Below are 20,920 nucleotides of genomic sequence, written 5' to 3'. Positions count from 1 at the left end.
TGATTTTTATTTTCAGGTAGAATAAATTTGTCACATGGTTTTCGAACCATTATATAAATCTCACATCGCTGTTAATTTACAAATTATGGCTGTTTATGAGTTTCATTATATTAAATTAATAAAAAATAGGTACCGTCATCCAGGGCGAGATTGTGCCAAAAAAGCATATATATTTGTTCTTTAGCTCAGTATACACACAATTTAGGAACTAAGTTGATTTCAAACCTGTCAATATATACTAAATTGTTCAATTAACAACTACCTTAGAGATGGTTTAGTTACAATGAAACCTAATTTTACTGGAAGTGCATGAACTTTGGCACAATCTCACTCCTTCTAGGGGGTGACATTGTGCAAAAACATAAAGTTAGGCTAAAAACTTAAATAGTGAACATTAGCATGTTTGTAAACAATATACATAAATATCAGTATAAAGTAGTTCATATGGGGCCGTCCATGAACAGAGTGGACTATTAGGGGCGGCGGGTCGGCCAAAAACAACGTATCATCTAAAAAGTATGAACGAAAATAACCCGGAGAGTTCTGAAATAACTAAAAATAAGTTCGCAGTCAGGCTTTATATAGCCAGTAGCGTTTCTAGGGTTAACAAGGGGGAGATATATGAAGGGGTGTATCCTGAGGGGGCATACCTATTTGATCATTTAACAAAAGTAACCATTACTTCGTTCGAGAGCCCGCGGCCGCAGAGCATGTGGCCTATCTCACCCCCCTCCCCCTCCTTAAAACTGGCAGTTTATACACGGTATAATATATTCGTCTTATATTAGGGTGTTTATTCAAAGTATCTGAAATTTCCAGAAAAAAAGTAAAAATTAGTATAAATTATTTAGCAGACCTATGATGTTGTTTGCTCCAAAATGGATGATGCATTCTAATCTATCAAAATATTGTGCTCAATAGTAAGGAATGTGAGTGTACTGGTGTATACTTACGTATTTTTGTTGTGTATGTGAAATCCACAAATTGTATCGATCATTATGGCTTGGCACAATCTCAACCCCGTGAAGCTCGAAAAGTACAAAGTTTCGAAAAATATTATTTTCGTAATCAAAACTTATCCAACGCATAATAACCTTTCAATATATTGTAAATGATTAGTTTATATACCTTCAAGATAGCAAGTTGATGCGATTTCTTGTTTGGGTTGGTTTATGCGGGACATTTTTTACAAGCGTTATTTCCGCGTATTTTTGATCGCGAACTTTGAAGCCCTGTTTAAGCTAAATAGTTTGCTAATATTATCTGTGTTCCATTCTAAGTTATGAATAAATATGTTATGTTCATCATCATTTTGAATTTAGATCACCAGTTTCTATAGATATAATGAATTTTCACAAATAAACATTTTTGGGTTTTGGCACAATCTCACCACGGATGGCGGTATATATCTTATTTTCGTAATTATTGACTTTACAAGAAAAGTTTCGAAAATCCAGGTTAGTCTCATAAGTAGAATCAATATATATAGAATGCCAGTGTCGCTGTTTTTCTACAGGACTCACAATGGCTCCCGATTCACAGATTGTTAGCATCATGTGTATAGTGATGTCCGTTAATCGTTCGATTAATTCAACTAATCAAATAACTATAAAAATATTCGAATAATTTTTAATCGAATACTGCCAGCACGAGTAATTGAATTAATCGAATAGTTCAAAGGAAATAATATGAATGCGAATAATCCCCGAATAATGGCTGCTAATCGTTCATAATCGTTCGATTAATCGAATTAATGAAAAAAGTATTCGAATATTTCTAATCGAATACCACTAGTACGAATAGTTGAATTAATCGATTAGTGATGACAACGCTCGCCGATTAATCGGTAATCGAATAATTGAAAATTTCGGACATCACTACATGTGTAAACATGATGCTAACAATCTGTATCAAGTCTGTGAATCGGGAGCTTCACTGTCAAAGTTGCTCATTGTTATTTATCTGTTCTTTATCTGTGCGCTGGTTGGTGCTGTGGCTGTCATCAGTGCGCTCATTGCAGGTGTTTTCATGCCAGCGAAATGTTTTTAAACTAGGACAGGACGTGCCAAGTGTCAACCGCGGCGTTGGCCTACGGGGTGAAGTGGCTGTCAAATTCATACAATTTCGATGTCCCACGCATAGGTACCAAAATGTTAATTTTGACAGGAACCAAAAAATTTGCTGGGAATTCCCCTTTACCGAGGCCCATTTAAAGGTTGCTCTCTTCACTCCTACATGAGAAAGAGATAGCAACACACCATGCCCTTGGCGTTGACCCAAAATTGACTCAAATTCTGATTGGCTGAAAGGGACGAGCAACCGTTGACTGGAAAATATAACGCGGTAACGCTTTCAGTGTTGCTGAAACTCATTAGTGGGAATACGACAATAAGTTATTATTTCCGAATTTTGATTTCTTTTGTATTCTGTAGTTGTATGCTTGGTTCTACATTAATTTGGTTTGTACACGAATTTTAATATTCAAAATGAAATGCAAAACATGATTTTGGTCGCATAAACTGTGGCGTATTCGGGAGCTGTTGTTCGGCAAACGAAGGTATTCTTAAAATAATATGTGCGGGCAACAGTGGTGCAGAGTGTAACAAACAATATTCAATCGGGATGGTGGTCATAATAAAAAGAAGAGTAAGAAGCCAGATGGCACGTCCTGTCCTAGTTTTTAAACGTTCTTTTTCTTTCGTCCGGATGAATTGAATCTCTGCTCTGCTCAGGATGGCTTTCGGTAGAGTGACTATTTTATACAGGCGTATGAAACTGAAGGGTAACGAAGCGGCTAACATCTTTTTACGCTTCCGATACAAAAAGAAAAAAGCAAAACACCAACTTTGTTCGGGCACATACAGGAGGTACAAGGAGAAAAATGTATGCTCAAAACAACCATATTTTAGGTTGTTTGACCAGATTTTCAAATTGAAATTTGCGTAAATATATATTTGATTACTTTGACAAACCGCGACGTTTGAAATTAACTAAAATATTAGGTTGATTTTGCTTTAGGAACTAACTTCAATTCAACAAATATTTCCTTGAAGTAACCAGAATCTTGGTTATTTAATTTTGACAGCTAGGGTTGCCAAGTGGCCGGTTTTTGGCCGGCCCGACCGGTTTTTCACTTGCGAAGCCGGTGGCCGGTCAATCCTGCAAAAAGGCCGGTTTTCCGACATATGAAGCCGGATTTGTATTTTTGCCTGATTTGTATTGCGATTATTATCTAAAATTTTTCTTTCGTAGGTTTAGTTGTGCGCTTAACAGTTGCGCGCAGCTCTGTTCTGGTAGCTCGCAGTCAAAGTATCTCTTTTACACTCACACGAAATCTCGTAAGAAACTGTCAACGGAAGAGTGATGAGAAAAGCAACAATATTTCTCTCTCGATCATCAGCTGAATGCTAGGGTAGCTTGCTTCGTGTTTGTCCGTTCAAACATGGACAAATTTTTTACAAACGCAATCAGCATTTAAATTTTATCTTTTTCGGTTAACGTAAGACATTGTAACTATGTTGTTTGTAAGTCTGTACGTAATAGAACAAAACAAATGTTATCTAAGCAAAGAATAAGAGCATAAACATAGAAAACTTACACGTGCTTACACTGTCAATAATACAAGATTTACCTTTGCGCACAACTATATGAAGCTGAAAAACGAAATATTTTCTCGGGAAACACAATAAATTTTCTGATAAATTTATTGCGCTCTTCACACTCAATTGGACTGCACAGTTATTAAGTGCAACCTTCAAAACTGTGATGAAAAGTGTGCTACTGATAATATCGCTAGTAATCTTATATCGATAATACCATCAAACTTTATCGTCCTGGAAGAATATCGAAAATTGGAGGGTTTAAAGTAAAATCTTCTTCTTGATTTGTTATTATTTTAACATTTTTGTTCTATTTCTTACGTATTTTTGCTTATATTGCCATATTATCGTTATTAATTATTAACGATAACAAAACTTTATCAATAATCGTTATAGATTTTGACCGACATTTCCCATCATTACAACTCTCCCATGAGCTGACATTTGATTTAGCAGTGGCGCCAGTACCAGTTGTAGGGAAAGCAAATAGTATTTAATTTTTCATGTATTTCATATATGCTGCATATTTATTCAAGTTATGAATTATGCGTGGAATTATGTATTTAGAAACTATTTTTATATTATTCTTTGCGTCGATAACAACTCTACGTAAGCATTAGAATTTAAATAGAAATCAACCAAGATTCATGGTTTTTTCCCACGAAATTTTGGCAACTTTTCTCATCTACAAAATGTGTGACTGGACAAGTGTGTTCAAAATCCAACTTTCAATGCAAAGAGCAATATTAGCAATTCTGAGCAGTGGATTATTGAAGATAGCCAGTTTTGCAGTGACAATACTTTGCTTCTGGCGGTAATAGTGATGTCCGATTACTTCTCGATTAATCGAACTAATCGATTATCAGCTAAAATAATCGATTAATTTTTAATCGATTGCTTTATGTTCCGATTATTAGATAATCGATTAACTGGCCGATCGATTATGCCGGATTATTTAAAATTTTATTGTTTGACAATTTCTAACAAATTTAATTATTACAGTGGCAGGTGCTTACCATCTAAATTAACCACACGCAATCAGCCAGTTCGTTGGTTTCGAGGTATGATGCTGATCTAAGAAACCAGTAGTCATATGTTCAAATCTCAGCTAGGGGGTGCTCCTAGATAGAGTCAGTAGGATTGTTGCAATAGCCCCGTAACTGTCTTAGACTCTAATAGCTGGCTGTGAAGTCTGTCGATAAAGATAGGTCAAATCTTAGAAAGGATGTTTAACCCCAAGGCTTTGCTTTTAATCATCCAGTTTGCACGCAGAAGGCCGGTTTAAATACCACGCTGAAACCTAAAAACCAAACTAAATTTAATCTAGATATTAACCGTGCCACCGTCAAAAGATAATTCGAAATTTGTCAGTCTGTCAGACACGGAATTTTGTAAGGAATTTTTAGAAAACTGGGTAATACCCTTCGTCTTTTTCTATACAAAAACCAAAAAATGCGGTCTCCTCGATTTCTATGTAACTAGCCTAAGTCTGACTGCACATTCCAAAACACTCGTGGACAGTACTACGGGACGCAAAGCTATTTTTTGGTGTCGGGGACTGTAACGAGGTTACAAAATAAATAAGGTAACAAACCCTATTGTCCAATCCCACACACAACCTTCACTAAAAGCCTATTCGCGTTACCTGCCGTTATCCCCGAAAAAATGTTAGGGTACCGCGACAGTAAACAAACCCTGCTAATGCCTATCGGATGAAACCTGGCGAAACTAGCCGAAGCTGAATGCTTGACAGGCAAATCAGTCTGGGGAATGAGCGATTTTAAAGACAACCACCTAAGAGACGACACGCAAGATTGGAAAGAGCTAGAAGTTAGAAGTCGCAAAGTGATACATGAGAAGACGAAAATTGAAGTATACTAGTATTCGGAAAAGATACAATAAGTAGAAGTAAAGTGGAAAAAACACGGGTTGACAATATAGGCGCTAAAGCGAGGTTAGATCGAAGCAAACCACCAGCACCCTCCTTCAAACGGAGGTCTTCCCTTAGGGCTTGAGAGCGCGACCGTCGTCAGTCGGCCTCAACACGTGTCGACCATGAGTGCGTGATCCGATTCTCTGAGCAACACACCGAGCGAGCAGGCAGTTGCTACCATCCGTAGCCCTATACACCATCGATCGTAGGAACCGATAGCCGAAGAGCCAACCCACCACATTAGCAATCGTTACTAAAACATTCGACTCACCATTTGTCACCCACCCCGTATCTGGTACGGGCTACCTGTTAGCGGTCTACGAAACCGCTAGTCTATCACAGTCACCTGTTCATCGGAACATCAGAGACCTTTCGTCGACAAGAAGCAGCAGGCCGTAACTGAAGAAAACTAACCACTAGATTAAGCCAAACGTGTAAATGAAGATCTGTTAACCCTCGAAATGGTGTTTGCTACGATATGTGTCCTCGGGAAGTATGAGTCCCCGAATGTGTTGCCCCCTCCCCCACCCCCCCCCTCAGATCGGTTCGCGAGTTAGCCCCCGGTAGGTTAGTGTAGGACGCCTAGGGGACACTGCAGTAGCCGATGGTTGCTCTTGCCCCCTGTTGAGTCGGCCGAACGGATTCAACCGATGTTAGGTTCGTCGGCATTTCGTTCGTTAGTTGAGCGTTTGCTGGACCTGCCCTGAGGTATTCTAGCCGGACCGGGATTGTATCGCTAAACACGCTCATTCACGGCAAGTTAATCTTGGCCTGACGCTTAAGTGAAGGTTGTTACTGTTCCCTGCCCCAAAACCCATCCCGCCACGTTACAGGACGTAAAGGTTATAACCAATCGATTATTTCGATTAATCGGGTATGCAGCGCCGATTAATCGATGTCGATTATTGGCCACTTAAAAAGTAATCGATTATTAACTAATCGATTAACTGAAAAAATCGGACATCACTAGGCGGTAATATACATTAAATTGTCCACTAGCACCAGAAGCAAGTAGTTGTCACTCTGAAACTAGCTATCTTCAATAATCCATTCAATGTTCGTTGTGGTTTTGAATGTGATGTCCTATTGTTCACTATCTCATCCCATTTACACGGGAAACTGAACCGACTTCCGGCGATTACCCAAATAATATGTCATTAGCGCACATTGCACATTTGAGGCAATTTTTTTTATATATGCTATATGCTGCCACGACCCCCTCCCCCTTTCTTTGAAGGCAGGACCGACCGGCCGGTTTTTGTACTTTTCAGACTTGGCAACCCTATTGACAGCTGATATCTTTTAGGTGATATCAACCAAACTGTATAGGTTGATCGAAACAGATTTTAGTTTTAAACAAACTGATTCGTCTTTTAAGTTGAACATTGAAACGTTTGAAATAAACTAATATTGTTTTTTGAAATAATCCTTGCAGCGTTAGATATAACCAACAATGTTGTTTGAAACAACCAACCAACTTATTGAAACAATTTTTTTAAACTTCGTTATCTTATAAGTGTATTTTCGTAAGATGAGATAATTTCATGCAAAATAAATTATAAATAATTACTTAAATCAATGTTGGCATATACTAGACCCAAGTTGAATCGAAGTCATTTTTCTTTGATTCACGTTCAACTCAAACTGGCCTCATCGCTCATCGCAGTATTTAAAGTTTTTCCGTACCGCATACTCTGATCAAATGGTTCACACTTTGGTACGATACGTTGGTAACGCCATGCGATGTACTTCAACGATGCATGCGATGTACCTGCGATGAATTGAAGCAACGTGTTCAGTATACGCCTGGAGCGACGCGACGACCTACGCGGCAAAAAATAATGACATCATCGCAACTTAAATTTTTGTTGGAATAAACATGTTTATGGTAGAGTGACTATATACAGAGTGGCGCCAAGTCATCCCAAATGTATGCAATGCGGTTTATCCTAGGTTTTTCTTTCTCTTTCCTGCATACGCGTTGGATAGGTTGTCTGCTCGATTGGAATGACACTGACAGATAATTATCATTCCAATTTGACATTGTCGCCACTCTGTATATAGTTACTCTAGTTTATGGTTAATATTTTTTTGAAACGATGGTTCTGCAATTGATGGAGGGACGGTAGGTGAAAGAAATGAAAAATTTTTGGTGAAGGAGGGGAAGAGCGGAAAGGAGGGGGGGGGGGGTATTGGTAGCTATGCTTGACAAGTAGTCATTTTGACTCCTACCTTTTGTCCAATACTGGAAGGTGCATGAGTCGAACCAAGCTGTAAATGACTACTTGTCAAGCATAGCTACCAATACCCCCCCCCTCCTTTCCGCTCTTCCCCTCCTTCACCAAAAAATTTTCATTTCTTTCCCCTACCGTCCCTTCATCAATTGCAGAACCATCGTTTCAAAAAAATATTAATATATATGTATGACTGCATTTCAAGGTCAAGACTAAAAAAACTTGAGATTAGTCTATGTTTATGGTTGAAAATAAATAAACATTTAGTTTGGATCAACTGATATTTAATTTGAAACAATGCGAGTTAATCAAGTTGAAATAATGTGTGAAAGTCGTTACTTTCAACTAGATTTCTGGATTTAATGCAAACAAATTTCGATGTTAACGTAATCAAAACTTTAGTTTGATTCCAACCAAATTTTTGGTTGTTTTAAACTAGCCACATTTTTAAACGCAAACTAAGAACAAGTTTGTTTTGAACTATTTTTAAGGCTGGTATTTGCGTAACTATAAACTTAGTTTATTTATCCAGCTTTTTACGCGCTATAATAGTGGCCGCTATAAATTATGTTCGTAATATGCGAACAATCTTTTTGACAACTCTGCATACATCAAATTTGGCACTTTTCTCTTGCAACCCAAACGTGCTCTTTCTTTCGTTTACGCCAAAGAAGGAGAGCAAAAATGTGCGATATGTAAACAAAACTATTGCTCTCCTTCTTTAGCGTAAACGAAAGAAAGAGCAACACTGCCGTACAGGAGAAGAGTGCCCAGTTTTGATGGATGCAGTTGTCAAAAAGATTGTTCGAATATTATTGCGCTCTTCGCACTCAATTGGACTGCACAGTTATAAAGTGCAACCTTCAAAACTGTGACGAAAAGTGTGCTACTGATAATATCGCTAGTAATCTTATATCGATAATACCATCAAACTTTATCGTCACGGAAAAGTATCGAAAATTGGAGGGTTTAAAATGAAATCTTCTTCTTGGCTTGTTATTATTTTAACATTTTTGTTCTATTTCTTACGTATTTTTGCTTATACTGTCATATTATCGTTATTAATTATTAACGATAAGAAAACTTTATCAATAATCGTTATGGATTTTGATCGGCATTTCCCATCAATACAACTCTCCCATCTGAGCTGACATTTGATTTAGCAGTGGCGCCAGTACCAGTTGTAGGAAAAGCAAATAGTATTTAATTTTTCATTTATTTCATATATGCTGCATATTTGTTCAAATTATGAATTATGCGCGGAATTATGTATTTAGAAACTATTTTTATATTATTCGTAGCGTCGATAACAAGTCTACGTAAGCATTAGAATTCAAATAGGAATCAACCAAGATTCATGGGTTTTTACCACGAAATTTTGGCAACTTTTCTCACCTACAAAATGTAGAGAAACACGAGTTGTTAACGCAGTGACGGTTTATTAACGAAGAGTTAGACTCACACCAGAGCTAGTCGTATTTATAGTAAACGTATAAATCAAAGGTTGCTAAGTTTACAAAACTAATGTTGGGTCTGTATTTCAACACCCCCTCTCAGACCTAGCGCTACACGGTGTTTGTTAAAGATATTTGCGGGAAGCGCTTTTGTAAACACATCAGCAAGCTGTTTCTGAGTAGGAACAAACTCTATCGATATAGAACCATTCTGGATACACTCGCGAATATAGTTGTAACGTATATCCAAATGCTTCATTCGTTTTTGATCTCGTGGTTCGGTTGCAATATAAATACACGATTGATTGTCTTCGAAGATAACCGTGGGAGATTCTAAAACGACATTAAATTCGGATAGCAAATTCCTCAACCAGATTGCCTCGCATGCTGCTTGACTGATGGATATGTATTCAGCCTCTGTAGAACTCAACGATACACTGGTCTGCTTCCTTGTCGTCCACGAAACCGTATTTCCGAAGACCTGGAACAAACAACCGGATGTCGACCTTCGATCGTTCACGTCGCTTCCCCAGTCAGCATCAGCAAATCCAGCAAGTGGTGAAACGGCATCCCTTTGCTGATAAGTCAGAGAGTAGTTTCTGGTTCCTTGCAGATAGCGTAACACACGTTTGAGATGAGTCCAATGAAGATCCGACGCACCACCTTGAAAACGACTGAGAATATTCACCGCACTACTGATGTCCGGCCTAGTTGACAGCATCAAGTACGTCAGACACCCAACAAGTTCACGATAAGGATGACATGTTGGCGATTCGTTTTCCTCAAGCTTCTTCAATTTCAAATTTACTTCCATCGGGGTAGCTGCTGACTTGCAATTCTCCATCCCAAAACGTTTGAGCAGATCGGATATATATTTGGTTTGATTCAACGACAACGTACCTTTGCTTCTATCCAGTTCAATTTTTAAACCAAGGAAATACTGGAGCTCCTGCATATCCTTCATTTCGAATTCCTGTTGTAGTTGAAGTTTGATCCGCTTAATTTCCTCTAGTGAATTTGACGCCAGAACAATATCATCAACATAGAGCACTAAATAAATACGTACACATTTCGACTGTTTCACGTACAGGCAAGTATCATACTGCGACCGCTCGAACCCAAGACTTAACAGGAAACTGTTGAACCGTTCGTTCCAACTGCGAGGTGCTTGTTTAAGGCCATACAGTGATTTGTTTAACCTGCACACTTTATTACCCCTCTCAAATCCTGGAGGCTGCCGCATGTACACCGTTTCCGTAAGCTCTCCGTTGAGAAACGCAGTACAGACATCCATTTGATGTAGATGAAGACCTTGCTGTAACGCTACTGACAGCAACGTTCGAACAGTAGTTACACGCACAACGGGAGCGTAAGTTTCTTGATAGTCGAAACCATAACGCTGGGAACACCCTTTTGCTACCAGTCGTGCTTTGTACCTAGGAAGTGGATCTCCTGCTTTGATTTTGAAAACCCACTTACACGGAACTACTCTTTTGCCTTCCGGAAGATCTACAAGATTCCATGTTTTGTTTTTCTCCAATGCACACATTTCTTCGTCGATTGCAGCTTTCCACATCAGCCAGTCATCGCGTTCCTGCAACTCTTCAATGCTTTCCGGTAACGCTTCCACGAAGTTTTCCGCATTTAGGGCAAAAGCAACACACATGTCATAATCAGCCAGACGAGAGGGAGGCCCACGGACTCGCTGACTACGTCGAACAGGAATAGTTTCTTCCACGACACTTCGATCCGTATCACTATCCACCTCTTCAGCAGTATCAGTACCAGCTTCCTCCAACCGATGTTGCGCATTTCCGGTAATTTGATTCACCTCATCACCATTCATCGGCAGTTGATCTGCTACTAAATGATCATCCGTGTAGATTTCCTTACATTGTGTGGGTTTGGTTTCCTCAACAATTACGTCTCGAGCAGTTACGATTTTTCGCTGAGTTGGATTCCATAGTCGATATCCGTTAACACCATAACCAACCAAATAGCAGACTTGGCTTTTGGCTTCAAGCTTAGACCGTTTTTCCTTTGGAACGTGACTGAACGCCTTGCTTCCGAAAATTCGTAATTTCGACACATTTGGTTTGTGCCCAAACCACATTTCGTAAGGTGTTTTCATTTCCGGGAGTGCAGATGTTGGACTACGATTGATTGTATAAACAGCTGCCACTACTGCTTCACACCACATCGACCGTTTGAATCCCGCATCATCTAGCATAGCTCTCGACCGTTCCATTATAGTCCTATTCATCCTTTCGGCGACGCCATTCTGCTGTGGCGTATAAGGCACAGTTGGTTCCATTCTAATACCTGCATTCTCACAATATGCGATGAATTCCACATTAATATACTCTCCACCGTTGTCACTCCTTAACCTTGCAATTTTTGTTCCAAAATGAGCGGTGGCCATTGCAGCATATTTTTGAAATGCTTCCAGTACGTCACTTTTTGCCTTCAGCGTATAGACAGCGGTAAAATGCGTGAAATCGTCAATGAAACTGACAAATATTTTTCTTCCATTCCAGGAGGCGGGGTTGAACGGACCGCATACATCCGTATGGATTAGTTCAAGAGGACGAGCAGCACGAGGTCGACTATTCTCCTCGAACGGCAAACGTGTTTGCTTCCCCATCATGCATGATTCACATACCTTTGAATCCGGTGCAGCATTTCCTCCAATGTCGATTCCCTCGACCATGTTGTGACGAATAAGTTTCAGCAGGCCAGTATTCCCGATATGCCCGTACCGACGATGCCACAGAGACATTTCATTCTCCGCTTCCGAAATCATGGCTGAATTGGTTCGGTTGATGCTCACATCCAGCTCGTAGAGTCTACCCTGTCGCTTAGCTCGGCAGACCACTTCCTGTCCTCTCAAAATACGCGCATCATTTTCACTGAAGACGACTTCCATTCCTCGTTCCGCAGCTCGCTTTACGGAAAATAAGTTGCTAAACAAACCAGGCACGTACAGAACATTGTAAACAGTGCAATTTAATTTCCTGTTTCCAACCGTCGACACCATCTTCACTTCACCAGCAAAATTACTTGTTAACGACACTCCAGACTTCGCGACGTTTATCAATATCGGCGTTTCCAATTTCCGAACGTTCCCTAAGTATTCTTTGTCACCTACCATGTGTTCCGATGCTCCGCTATCCAAAATCCAGCGAAAATCGTCTTTCGGTTCCTCTTCCGAAGTGATAAAAGCTACATCATCGTTCGTTTCCGATAAATTGGCTCGTTGTTTCCTCTGCTTTCCTAAATTTTCCGATGGCCTTTCCTGTCTGATGTCTGGACAGTTTGCCCGTTTGTGGCCTATTTTTCCGCAAGCGTGGCACTTGAACGTAAATTTCCTGCCCTTACCAGCAAATGCTATTCCAGGTTCCAGCTTTTCGGTGCTGTGTTGTCGCTTCACGTCTTCATTCAGCAATCTCGTCCTGACAAATTCCATCGAACATTGCTCTACTGGTAACGTTTCCAAAACTGTTATCAACTGATTGTACGACTCAGGCATCGTTTGCAGCAGAAAGAATACTACTACGGCCTCAGCAAACTTCATCTCGGCGGATTCTAGTTCACGTACTACCTTTTCGAAAATAAGGATATGTTCCTCCATCGGCGACTTGTCGTTATACTTCATTCCGGTCAGCTGTTTCAGTAGAAAAAAAATTCCTGACACACCCTTCCGTTCAAATGTGTGTTTAAGCGTGTTCCAAATGTCCTTGGGAGATCGTTTACCGCGAATATATTCCAGCTGGGAGTCTGCAATTTTGTGGATCAGGATTGACTTGCACTTGGCGTCCTCTTGCTTCCGCCGTATCTGCTTTCGCTCCTTCTCCGCCACCACTTCCGCAGCATCAGCTCCGTTTTCCTGGTAAAAATCTTCCTCTTCCAACGACGTCTGGATGCAATGGAGCAAACCAACCTCTTCCAGGTATGCCTCCATCCGGAAACTCCAATTTGAAAAATTCCTTCCGTCAAACAGGTACACGCGTTGAGTACGGTCCTCTTCCATTTTCACGATTCTTGAATTCTTCGGTTCTTCCAACGAAAAAATTACTTGTGACTTCTAGTAAATTCGATGAGTGAAAATTTTTTAACACGACTCGCGATTACTATGGTTACCCGTTGCGTGGGAGCCCATAACCTGTAGAGAAACACGAGTTGTTAACGCAGTGACGGTTTATTAACAAAGAGTTAGACTCACACCAGAGCTAGTCGTATTTATAGTAAACGTATAAATCAAAGGTTGCTAAGTTTACAAAACTAATGTTGGGTCTGTATTTCAACACAAAATGTGTGACTGAGCAAGTGTGCTCAAAATCCAACTTTCAATGCAAAGGGCAATACGAACACAATTTATAGCGTCCGCCATTATAGCGCGTAAAAAGCTGGATACCAACAGTTTAGGTTGATTTAAACACTGACGAACTGACATGACACTTAGAAGAAAATCCTTTAGAAACTATCGTCCTGCACATTTTGCTTGCACACTAGCACCCTCTGTTATGCATATTGCGGAGTAGCTAGCATTTGCAGGGTTTTATGCTGTAGGGTTTTGTACATTTGAATGGTTTTATACTGAAAACTCAATGCAACACACACGCGCCGCGGTGTGGCCATGTTGCGAAACATGCTTTTTTGAAAAATGAGTGGTTTTTGGTTGGACGATGGAATTATCGCGAGTGTCTCGTCTGTTTGTCTGTGATTTAAACTAACACCTCAATTTGAATTCAGGTTAAATTAACTGCATTTTGCAACCTAAATTTTGGTTGAAATAAACAAATGGTTGAATGGTACCCAGGTAACCAATAAGCATTAGTATAAGCAGTAAATCAATCGTTTATTAGCATCCCTGGCGTTTTATACTGCAGGTTGCTGTTTATCAGTCTTTTGACTGCATAACTGTTGTAAATTGGCATCCACAATTCTATTTAAATTCTTCTTGCCGGTAACTAGCTGCAAATAAGCATTGTCAGCACTATAAGAGGGCTAGCTGTAAAGTAGCCGCATATTTTGCCAAAATAGCATTTAAGTAGCATTTAAGGCAACTTAAATGCTTATTGGCTTGCATTTAAATTGCATTGGACATGCTTATTGGTTACCTGGGTATGGTTGAAAAAAGCAAACTTTTAGTTTGGATCAACTGACACTTAATTTGAAACAATGCAAGTTAATAAAGTTGAAATAATGTGGAAAAGTCGTTTCTTTCAACTAGATTAGTGAATTTTGTTTAACAAATTCCGATGTTAACGTAATCAAAAATTTAGTTTGCGCTTCAACCAAATTTATGGTAGTTTTAAACTAGCCACATTTTTCTCCGTGTACCAATGCACATTTATCCGAGGCTGAAGTTAGAGCGGGCTACTCACAAACACATTTCATCCGAGGCAAAGTTTGTTGTGGGCTCACACGAAAAATGTATATGGGAATGACATTTGTGACCAGGGAAGCCAGGTGATTTTTTGAAAAGTCTTCACAAATCAAGAAAAATGTCTTCATTTGTCTTCTTCCAGCTTTCCAGATTTTTTTACCCATTTGAATTGCATGGTGAAGACATGTCTTCAAGTGAAGACGTTTCAAAATAAAAGTCTTCTTTGTAACAAAAATGTCTTCAAAATGAAGACATGTCCTTCACCATGTCTTCATACGCCTGGTGCATACGCGTTGGATTGGTCCAATGAGGTTTAAAAAGGTGTGGCATATGAAGACATTTGATGGTATTAGTAGCGAAAAATCAGAAAACGACGTCAAACTACAAAAACAAACCGCGTCGGGCAATGAGGGTTGTTTTTGGAGTTTGACGTCACGCTTCATCGTGATTGGTCGATTTACGATTCCACCCACACAATGATGAAATTTCTTCATTGCACTAACACCACTTAACCAACATTGCCACACCTGTATATATCACATTGGGATTGGGATTGGTCGTCTGGAATGACACTGACAGATAATCATCATTTTCTAATTTTGACATTGTCGCCACTCTATATACAGTCACTCTAATAAAAAGAAATTAAACAAATAACAAACAAAAAACATCAGCAGCTTTTAATAATAGAAAATTGGAGTTTAACTGCTTAAGTTATTATTCGGTTTAGTAAATTCTGTATCAGGTTGGTCAGTAAACGTTTTCAGTTGTATTTTAGTACCTATTAAAAAATGCGATTATTTATAAATATCACGAAAAGCGTCGTAATCATTACGTCTTTGCGGCATTTGAAGTATCTGGTTACCTTTTTAGTACTTATGAATTTTGGTGAGTCGAATAACTTTAGGCTTTACAATCTTTCGTGACAAATAAATCTTTATTACAGTGAACGCTCAGCGTATCAAGGACGACATGTACACCTCGATCAATGGAGCACATTGCTTTCGTCGATTAAACGGAACACATGTTACAGGTTGTAGCTCGGAACTGGGTGGGTCAGTAGGCGTTTTACATTTCGTGTATTCTACCGCCGATATTGATTTTGTCACCGAACAACATCCGGCTCCTCCGTATGCCCCAGTTATTCCACCGCATTTGTTCACAAGAGAGCATATTTTGCGATTGCGTGACCATGGAAGAAAACATATATCGGCAGTGATATTGATTAACAACGCAACGATGTTGGATAATTACAGTCAAGAATCACGGTGCCCTAATCAATTTAGCGGGTTGATTAGTCCAACCGAAGATGACGAGTCTTGCCGTGTCGATCAACAAGAAAAAAGTTGGAATCCGTGGGGAACAGGATTGCTTCTAGAAGACTTGCCATTTCCAATTTATTATGTTGCGGATCCAGATGAGATTGCTAAGCTGTATGATTGTTTTGAGAAATTCAACAATTATGATCTGAGTTACCAACATAGTAGAAGTTTATGCAGTATCCAAGTAAACGCTTTCATGTCAGCCGCTGTGGACTCTCGCGTTTGCTTAGCGAGATCGACTTTTTTCAACACGTTGAATCCAGTAAAATTTTGTGATCCATTACAAGGGAAAAATGTTTTTGCTACTCTCTTCCCGCGTGTTCATGTGAATCTAGAAGACCGAAAGGTAGATTTAACGGAGAGATTCATTCTGCTGTCTACTAGAATGGACACAACGACCATGTTTGACGGAATCGGTCTTGGAGCGATGGATTCGCTAGTACCTTTCGCAGTTTTGATGGCAATTGCACATTTCCTGGCCAAAGTTTTTCCGCAACGACAAAATTTAACGGACACAAATGTTTTGTTTGTTTTTTTCAACGGAGAATCGTATGATTATATTGGATCGCAAAGATTTGTGTATGATCTACAGAAAGGAGCTTTTCCTACCAAAGGTGGCTTATCTAATCCAATATCATTGAACAATATCGATCTAATGATTGATTTTGGAACTATGGATGATCTTAATAATCTCAAGTTATATCACGCATCGCATTTGTCGGAGGTTCCTCGAATAAGCCGGATTATTGAGCGTATAAACTTGTCTTTAGGTTTCAACGTCAAACTCGATAGTCCTACATTAACGAAAAACTTACCACCAATGTCATCGCATTCATTTCTTCGAGAAAATAGCTCATTTCCTGCAATAATGTTAGCATCTGCACCAGGAAATCATTTCTATCATTCAATATACGACGATAATGAGAATTTGAAATTCATGTACGGAAACCATTCAAAAGAAGTCGATTTCACACAGCTAGAAAACCTATCACAACCAAACATGTACTTTTCGAGGGATTCAATACAGATTCGGATTCGCAATATGTCATCTTTGCTGGGAATGATGATATTTGAATTGATCTCCGGTACGCCTTACGCAACGCATTTTGGAACAAACAGTATTCTAATCGACGAGTTTTTATACTGTTTTCTGCATTCGGCTGATTGCCCTCTGTTTAACGCAGCCGCGAAGCCAGATTCGCCTAAAGCGTTTCCCGTACCACCAACTCGGTATATAAGTGTTCATTCTACACTTCCTTCTGAAGCATCTGGGTGGATACACCGACTGCTAGGTCTTTTAGTCGGACAAATAGCAGACAAGAACACTAAGGCTGATTGCCAAGCACTGCATTTGCCATACAATTGGTATGCCGGTTACTCTGGATTAGGAGAATGCCGTTTGACTACACAGAACTTCAGTCAGGCTATGTCACCGGCATTTTTAAACGATAGCTATGATTTTTCCTCCGGGCGGTATTCCACGTGGACTGAATCGACGTGGCGTGAAATGTCGGCACGAATATTCCTGCGACCATCAGCATCCCATGAGACCCTCACGCTGTCTATCGGATTCATTGTGATGGTGCTTTCTTTTGTGCTAGTATTTTTCATTAGCAGCCGTTCAGATGTACTGTTCAATCAGACTGCATCAACAATTCCGTAAGTAAATTAACTGATTACTGATTACTATACGTTACAGAATTCATATGTACCAAGTGAGTGGCTCAACAATTTATGGAGCCGTTTAGAAAAACTTTAATTTTTTGAATAGTTTTCTATGAAATACATTTCTGAGATATGCTTAGTCTATTCTATATAATAATATCGTTTCAGCATTGCACCGCCCACACAATGTTAAATGTCTACCATTGAGCAACTAAAATGCGATTCCGGTGAGCTGTTTTCTATTTAACCCGTATGCACTGCAATTCAGGAAGCTTTGATTTATTCTGAATTAGTTTTGTAAACTACAGAATCAAAAATAATAAAACGTGACTATTTCTAACTCATTATGCGAGATAAAAATATGAATGCTGTCTTTAACGACTTGTAGTATTGAATTGGTTGAAATATTCCATTGTGGGACGATTCTGATACACAGTCTGATTTAGATACTTCAGTGTTTGTTGTTGTTCATTGCAAAGTTTTAAATTTTCGTGTCCAATCTCACCGGCCAATAGCCGGCGACGCCGATTTATTTCGCGATCCTTTAACACCACTCTCTGGTCAAAATCAATGGTTAATTGGTCCCAGGATTCCTTATTGTTCGCTTCTTCTTTCTGACGACGATTCAGATCTTCTCGTTGTTTTTCTTGAGTTTCTCTTATTTGCTGCAATTCCAACAGACTCATACCCTTATATGCGTAAGGAATAATCCGATTAGGACCTAAACTACTCTTTGCTACTTCTGGATTTTCTGTAAGAATATCACTAGTTAGATGGTTGTAGATTTCTGCCAAATTATCTTCCTGCTCTTCGTGTTTCTGTTGACTCCGTTCAAAATCCTGTTGTTCTAGCAAATGTTGATTGTATTGGTTAACAGCTTGCTGAATTTTGTGTCGTGTCGTGCGTTCTTCGGCTGCTAGTTGGCAAACTTTTTTCTCTCTAGCTTGCAAAGCTTCGTCGAGAAAGCGTTCTGATGCGATGCGATCCATTTCTGCTTGTCGTTTGTCACGGATTTGTTGCTCTAACCAGGATCGCTGTTGTTGTTTTTGAAAACGTGTTCGATCTCTCTGGAAAAGATCCTCTCCTTCGAACTTTTGTGCACCAGAAACGGTCAATCTAGGGTCGTCGTCGTTGATCCGTGCTGGAAGGGATTTTTTCAGAAAATTTGGATCGAACAGATCAAAATCACGGGATTGTTCCGGTCTTTGGTGCAATGCTCGGAATTGGTTTATTTCTGTATCCAGTTGTTGTCGTAGTAAAAGTTGTTCCCTATTTTTAAGCTGAATAACTTGATTTTGGCGTTGCTGCTCATCTTCGACTTTTCGTTGTTGTTCAATAGCGTCTTGCTGTTTTTGATGTTTCTCTTTGAGCTGATTTTCTAGAGCAAATCTATCGATCTGTAAGGGTATTACTAATTAGAAAAAACTGCTACGTTTATGTTGAAAATTTTGTACTCCAAAAACCCTCTGGCGGGCATTAAAAATACGTAGCCTTCTTGCTTCCTCGTACTGACGGCGTCGCTCAATAGCTGCTGTTTCTTTTCGATCCTGATGATTGATAAATGTAGAATTTAACATTGCGTAATTTTTTTAGTATGCTCTAGCAAAAACCGTTTATCAAGATATTGAAAATAACACGAACTTTATTCACCGATGGCTACTTCACCATGGGAACCGAAATGCAATGGTTGTCCAGGGTGATTGGATTTCTCAGCACAATATTTTACTACGCATCTTAACTGTCCGGTACCTAGGCAGTGAATATAAATAAACATGAGTTAATATTTTGAGAAGCTGATTTTTTTAAATTATGCAAACAATTATTCAAAATACACTGTTTTTTCTGGATAGCATCACATATCGTTCCTGTTCGAGAATGTTTTTTGGTAAGTATCTTTACATTGCATGTTTACATGTATCTACATTAGTTGTGAGTTGGCAAAAAACCTTTTTGATTCAAATTAATAATCGAATCCGCAATAACTCGTGCAGAGCTTCTCAAGTAACCGCCACTGAGTAGCATTACTAAAGGAACATTTTGCGCGCGAGTCATTTTAAAGACGATTTCATCGCGCTCAATGACACCCCTCGGGGTTATGTCTAGTATACCTAATGGATCTCCTTTTAAAATATCTGTTCCAGCGTTGTAGACAAGAAAATTTGGTTGAAATTCCCGAAGCGATTGATCCAAATGTTTCTGCAATTTTTGTAAATATTCTCTATCTTCTGTGTGCGGTTTCAATTCCACTGCCTGTCTGATAGCCAGTTTGGCATCCTGGTCTCTCGGATATATCAAATAGTTGTACATATCCATTATAAAGACGTTATTATCTTCCATCAAGTCTCGAGCGTAGCCATTACCCTGGTGCGCATCTAAATCTACTATCATAATTTTTTCCACTCCTTTTCCGCTGGACTGTAGCATTCTAACAATTAAGGTAATGTCAGCATATGGACAAAATCCTCCTCCGCGATCGGAACTGCAATGATGGAAGCCACCTCCAAGGTTTATTGCCCAGCCGGTACCAGCCGGAGAAGCCAGTGCACATCTCGCAGCTAATATGGAGCCGGCCGTTTGATAGCGCATGGGTCGTAAGTAGTTACGCTGGACAAAGAAGTTTGGTACAAAAATAAGAGGCGGGATCTCAGCTATTTTGGCTACATTTACACTCCACTATAAATAGAAATAGCTTATAATATTGTACTAAGCTAACCATGACCATACCTTCAAACTTGCTATGTAGCGTTTCGTGTGGACATCCAATAATTTATCCGTACTGATTTCTTGCGGTTTATACACTTCATTATCGTTTTTAATGAGACTTTCAGCTTTCAATAGCTTGTAAATATGTTCACCTTTAGCTGCATCAAAAGGATGCAGTCTTTGTAAACCACAAAATGTTACTCCATACTCGGGTCGATACACGATAGGAAGTTTGTTACTGCGTAGTAATAAGTCATTATTGAATATTGGATCGTCCGTCATCAAATGTTCATCCGTTCGTTCTCCAGAGCAACGCACTTTCAAACACATGCTTGAACAAACTCCCTATTGATCCTGGAAAACGATTGCACGATTATAACTATTTAAAATCACTGATCGCATTAAAGTTTTTATCAAGGACGTTTTCACATAAATAATCATTTATAATTCTGTTATTGAGAGCTGGTAGTTTTGTCTTTTGAGTTTTGTTAGGTTTTGTTTACAGCTTGACAGAGATATTTATTTGGAATCTTTTACCCTAGACAGACATACAATTGTACCAGCGTTGTACGTGTACAGCGTTGTACATGTACAACGGAAGGGTGACAGACATACTGCTGT

General features: G+C 39.3%; 2 protein-coding genes across 5 annotated transcripts; one reads left to right on the top strand and one right to left on the bottom strand.

Annotated features, from left to right (window-relative positions):
• Window positions 1-15,335: 15,335 nt before the first annotated feature.
• LOC128732959 (nicastrin) lies at window positions 15,336-17,968 on the top strand. The gene is made up of 3 exons (XM_053826446.1): window positions 15,336-15,497; window positions 15,556-17,590; window positions 17,765-17,968. Exons 1-3 carry the CDS (start codon window positions 15,401-15,403, stop codon window positions 17,787-17,789), a joined length of 2,157 nt encoding a protein of 718 aa, XP_053682421.1. The 5' UTR covers window positions 15,336-15,400; the 3' UTR covers window positions 17,790-17,968.
• On the bottom strand, window positions 17,742-20,774 carry LOC128732960 (histone deacetylase 11). 4 transcript variants are annotated; one of them, XM_053826449.1, is made up of 4 exons: window positions 20,321-20,774; window positions 19,705-20,269; window positions 19,207-19,345; window positions 19,132-19,143 (listed from the first exon to the last, which is right to left on the bottom strand). In XM_053826449.1, the coding sequence occupies exons 1-3, from the start codon at window positions 20,627-20,629 to the stop codon at window positions 19,239-19,241; spliced, it is 981 nt and encodes a 326-aa protein (XP_053682424.1). In that variant the 5' UTR covers window positions 20,630-20,774; the 3' UTR covers window positions 19,132-19,143; window positions 19,207-19,238. The 4 variants fall into 4 exon arrangements, with proteins under 4 accessions (XP_053682422.1, XP_053682424.1, XP_053682425.1 ...); XM_053826447.1 differs by lacking the exon at window positions 20,321-20,774 and adding an exon at window positions 17,742-18,993 and having other exon boundaries at window positions 19,051-19,345; window positions 19,705-19,805; XM_053826450.1 differs by lacking the exon at window positions 19,132-19,143 and having other exon boundaries at window positions 19,195-19,345.
• Window positions 20,775-20,920: the final 146 nt, after the last annotated feature.

Source organism: Sabethes cyaneus, chromosome 1 (assembly GCF_943734655.1).
Source record: "Sabethes cyaneus chromosome 1, idSabCyanKW18_F2, whole genome shotgun sequence".
NCBI lineage: Eukaryota > Metazoa > Arthropoda > Insecta > Diptera > Culicidae > Sabethes > Sabethes cyaneus.
The sequence above is the reverse complement of the archived record's forward strand: the minus strand, read 5'-3'. Positions and strand labels throughout refer to the sequence as shown.

What these genes read in the sequence shown, in the direction of transcription:
- LOC128732960 (XM_053826447.1), bottom strand. Translation starts at nt 19,173, where the DNA reads ATGTTAAATTCTACATTTATCAATCATCAGGATCGAAAAGAAACAGCA. An exon ending in CCCGCCAGAGGGTTTTTGGA is followed by an intron (nt 18,994 to 19,050) that starts GTACAAAATTTT and finishes ATACCCTTACAG; the next exon opens with ATCGATAGATTTGCTCTAGA.
- LOC128732959 (XM_053826446.1), top strand. Translation starts at nt 15,401, where the DNA reads ATGCGATTATTTATAAATATCACGAAAAGCGTCGTAATCATTACGTCT. An exon ending in TTTAGTACTTATGAATTTTG is followed by an intron (nt 15,498 to 15,555) that starts GTGAGTCGAATA and finishes TCTTTATTACAG; the next exon opens with TGAACGCTCAGCGTATCAAG. An exon ending in CAGACTGCATCAACAATTCC is followed by an intron (nt 17,591 to 17,764) that starts GTAAGTAAATTA and finishes ATATCGTTTCAG; the next exon opens with CATTGCACCGCCCACACAAT.